The sequence below is a fragment of the Mytilus trossulus genome, chromosome 12, assembly GCF_036588685.1.
Source record: "Mytilus trossulus isolate FHL-02 chromosome 12, PNRI_Mtr1.1.1.hap1, whole genome shotgun sequence".
NCBI lineage: Eukaryota > Metazoa > Mollusca > Bivalvia > Mytilida > Mytilidae > Mytilus > Mytilus trossulus.
Genome location: NC_086384.1, coordinates 17,920,492 through 17,924,177, shown reverse-complemented (window position 1 = coordinate 17,924,177; position 3,686 = coordinate 17,920,492). Strand labels below are relative to the sequence as shown.

The following is a 3,686-nucleotide window of genomic DNA, read 5'->3' as shown; positions in this document are numbered from 1 at the left end:
TTTCCTCTGCCTTCTTCCTGGACTTAGTTTCAAACGTCACCTTTCCCTTAAAGAGCTTCCTGAAATGTCTCTCACCAATTCCCAACGCCTTGGTTACCTGATTCAAGGTGTACTTTGACTCAGACAACTTAAGTTCTGTTCCAAAACTGTGTGGTGGCTCATGGTCTGTTATTGCAATGCCCATTCTCCTAACCAAATTGTCCTTTGTCCTGGAGTCCTCCATAACCCAATGTACCATTTTTACCTTGAACCATATTTCTGCTGACGACTCCTTCATTCTAAGAAAGCCTATGTTCCCCTTAGATGATAGGTCAATCCTGGCTACTGCTAGTTCAGGAAGGTCCACTAGAGGTCTGGATGGACTGTATTTCCGTTTCCGGGAGCTGGTGAGCTGCTCACTGGTAACGGAATGACCCAGTGCTTTCTTCCATCCTTCTTCCCATGACTTCTTATGTTTATCTGATCCCTCCTTCTTGGTGGCTTCCACCCATCCCAACAGTGCTGCCCTGGTCCTGAGGGCAATCGTGCTCGTCCATTCTGAGGGCTTTATAATTCTAATATAATCATCTGGACGCTTGGCTAACCAAAATCCATTTGGCTCTGTAAAGAAATCACCCTCCAGGAGGTCTATGGTTAGATCATTGTGTTTTCTCTTACTGTGCTTGGTGAGCTCCGACATCCTGCCAAACGTCCTCTCACTATCTACACACCATGGACAAACAACTCTGCACACCGAATGCTCGGAGATGGCATGGCTCTTCATGTCCTTTTTCTTTTCATAGGTTTCCGGGCATAACCAGCATTTTGTCGATACCACTGAACTCATTCTGAAATACAAGGAATACTGCCATTAATTCCCTGTATTGTTTATATAATAAGTTAAAATCCCCCCCCCCCCCCCCCCCCCGTCTCGTTCTATAAATGTGTTCATGGAAGGCCAGCATCCGTAGGCAAGTAAACTCAACTCAAAACCATGCAAATAACACCAACGAAACAACTCAAAAAATATCTATAACTGTTCATATCCAAAATTAATTCGACTACTAGGCTCCTCCTTAGTCAGTCAGGATCCCTATCCTATATCTCAATGATTTGACTAGTGGTTGATCAGACCACCCCCAAATCGTTCTCCGACAGATCTGTCATAAAAAAATATATACTGCAGTATATCCAAAAATAAAAGTATGAACAGGTACAGAATGCTGAGGACCTTTAATATTCCTCCAATATTTAGCCAACTGGCTTATCCAATTGCTGGTCGTTATTTGCTTCCTCTAAATCCATCATTCTTCGAAATCTGCTTGCCAACGATGGTACATTCCACCCCTGATACAGTGCTAAACGATCCACATGATATGCAGTCGAAGGCTGCCTCAAGCTTCTTTTTACTCAGTAAGTAACATCATCTATTCTCTTTTCAATTATAAATGGTCCTTTCCATTTAGGTGTGAGTTTTGAGCATACTCCCTTTTTCCTTATTGGGTCGTAAATCCAAACAGCTTCCCCCCTTTTAAAGATTCTTTTCTTGGCGTTAAGATCATATCTCTTTTTCTGATATATAGAGATCTTTTTGAGTGCTTTCCTTGCAAATGCATGATTTTCTTTTAATTTATTTTGTAGGTGTGCCACATAGTCATCTGGTAACCGGTTTTCTTGAATTTCAGTATCTGGCTGTGGGATCACAGCCTGCAGCGGTAAAGTTACCTCCCTTCCAAAGAGCATATCATTTGGTGTCTTTGAAGTAGATGCATGTACGGAAGATCTGTATGCCATCATCACCTGTTGTAGATACTGGTCCAATTGATCTTGTTTTTGTTTACAGTACATCGATAACATAGAGGCAAGTGTTCTATTGAAACGTTCCACACCACCGTTGGATTGTGGTCTGAAACTCGTAGTTCGGGTTTTATGAATGCCTAATAGATTGCACATTCTCTGGAAAATATCGGCTTGAAAGTTTCTCCCCATATCATCCGCTGATTTTGCAAAAACGTCTGAGTATGCCTGAAGAAGTTCCTTCAGGTATCGGTTTTCTTTTTCTTGTAAATGTACAATACTTCTGTTAAATAAGTCATCAATATGTGATGGTAGCTTGTCTGAACTGGTCCCTTCTGTTCCAATGTAATTGCATACTCCTACCTCTGGCATTTCATAGTAGGACTCACATACACCTATCTGTTCATGGGTTCTTCCCGAAAAGTAATTAATTGTACTCTAATGTCTTCCTGGTGTGGATCTAAAATTCCACTAGTGATGTTATGTTCTGTATCCTTTTTCTGAGTTTTATCAACGTATCCCAGTGGTCCTAAGTGTTCTGCATTTTCTATTATTACTGGAATGATCATTTTAGATTTTCCCGGCAAAGTGACTGTCTCCTCAATTTTGTCTATATGATCCAATAGAAAATCCTGCCCCAAGATCGCATCTTGTTTGATATCACAGACAAGAAATTCTGTGTTAAAATCTGCTGTCCCTAAAGTGAGTTTTTGTTTAAGTGTCCCGTATGAGCATAAAGGATTGCCATTTACATCAAAAAGTTTATATGTGCTTGGTTCTAGTATTGCGTTTTTCAGTACATCAGCTAACTGTCTGTAAATTTTATAATTTAATATAGAGGAGGTTGATCCATTGTCTATTAATATTGTCAAAGGTAAGTTTTGTAGGTATCCTTTTGTATAAAATCCGTTATCCCATACACCACATGTATTTCCCATTTGTTCTATCCTAATATTGTGACTTAATTCCTGTGACCGTAAATTTCCCACTGGTTCCCGGTCTATCGAGCCAATGGGGAACTGAAGTTTCCCTGGTTGAGACTTTGTGAGTTTCTGTTATCCTGGTCCTTGGAGCCTTGCTGTCCTCCAGTTTTGTCATGTCTTGCATTTTCTTGCTTGTATCGAAGATAAAATGGACAATATCTACATAAGTGACTTGTGCTCTCACAAATGAAGCATTTAGCTTGCCTGTTATTAGTATTTCCCCATTGAGGCCTTCTGTTATAATTATTTTGCCAAGAGTTGCTATAATTCTGTTTTGTACCTTCAAGCTGGGAAATCCTCCTTGTTAGTCCATCAATGCTATCGTGAAATTGGTTTTCCGAAGGTTCCTGTGAAAAATTAGATGCTTCTCCGAAATGTGTGTCTGTTGTCATTCTGACACCGCCTTTCTTCTTTTCTGAGCCATCTCCTATTATAGCTTCATATCTTTCTATTACCTCTACAGCTCCCGCAACAGTTCTACATCCCTGGTTAGTGCATTGGTATTTTACTTCAGGTGTAACGCTTTTGTACAGCTGGTTCAGTGCCAATACTTCCCGAGCCCTTGCATCAAGATCCATATAAGCTCTCTGAGCCATCTGGCGCAGATCGTCCGCCACGCCGCTATTGCTTCTCCTGGGTTCCTTTTTCTCATTTCAAGACGAGAAAGCCATCTGTTTTGTTGTCTTGTACTCCCAAATCGTAATCCTAATCTTTGAGTCAAAATACCGTAATCCCGTTTTTCCGTCTGTTCTAAACTAATGTAAAATGTCCTTGCTGGTCCCCTTAATGCTGCCGCTAGCGCTAATACTTTGTCTGCGTCCCGCCATCTCCCAAGTTCGGCACACACCTCAAAGTGGGAAATATATTCCTCCCAATCCTCTCCTCCATCATATGGTTCTGGTCTAATAGAGACTATGTGTGGGTTGT

At 41.0% G+C, this 3,686-nt stretch overlaps 1 protein-coding gene across 1 annotated transcript; it reads right to left on the bottom strand.

Annotated features, from left to right (window-relative positions):
- Positions 1–1,389: 1,389 nt before the first annotated feature.
- On the bottom strand, positions 1,390–2,148 carry LOC134692276 (uncharacterized). Its single transcript, XM_063552727.1, has one exon. The coding sequence runs from the start codon at positions 2,146–2,148 to the stop codon at positions 1,390–1,392; it is 759 nt and encodes a 252-aa protein (XP_063408797.1).
- Between the last annotated feature and the right edge of the window lie 1,538 nt (positions 2,149–3,686).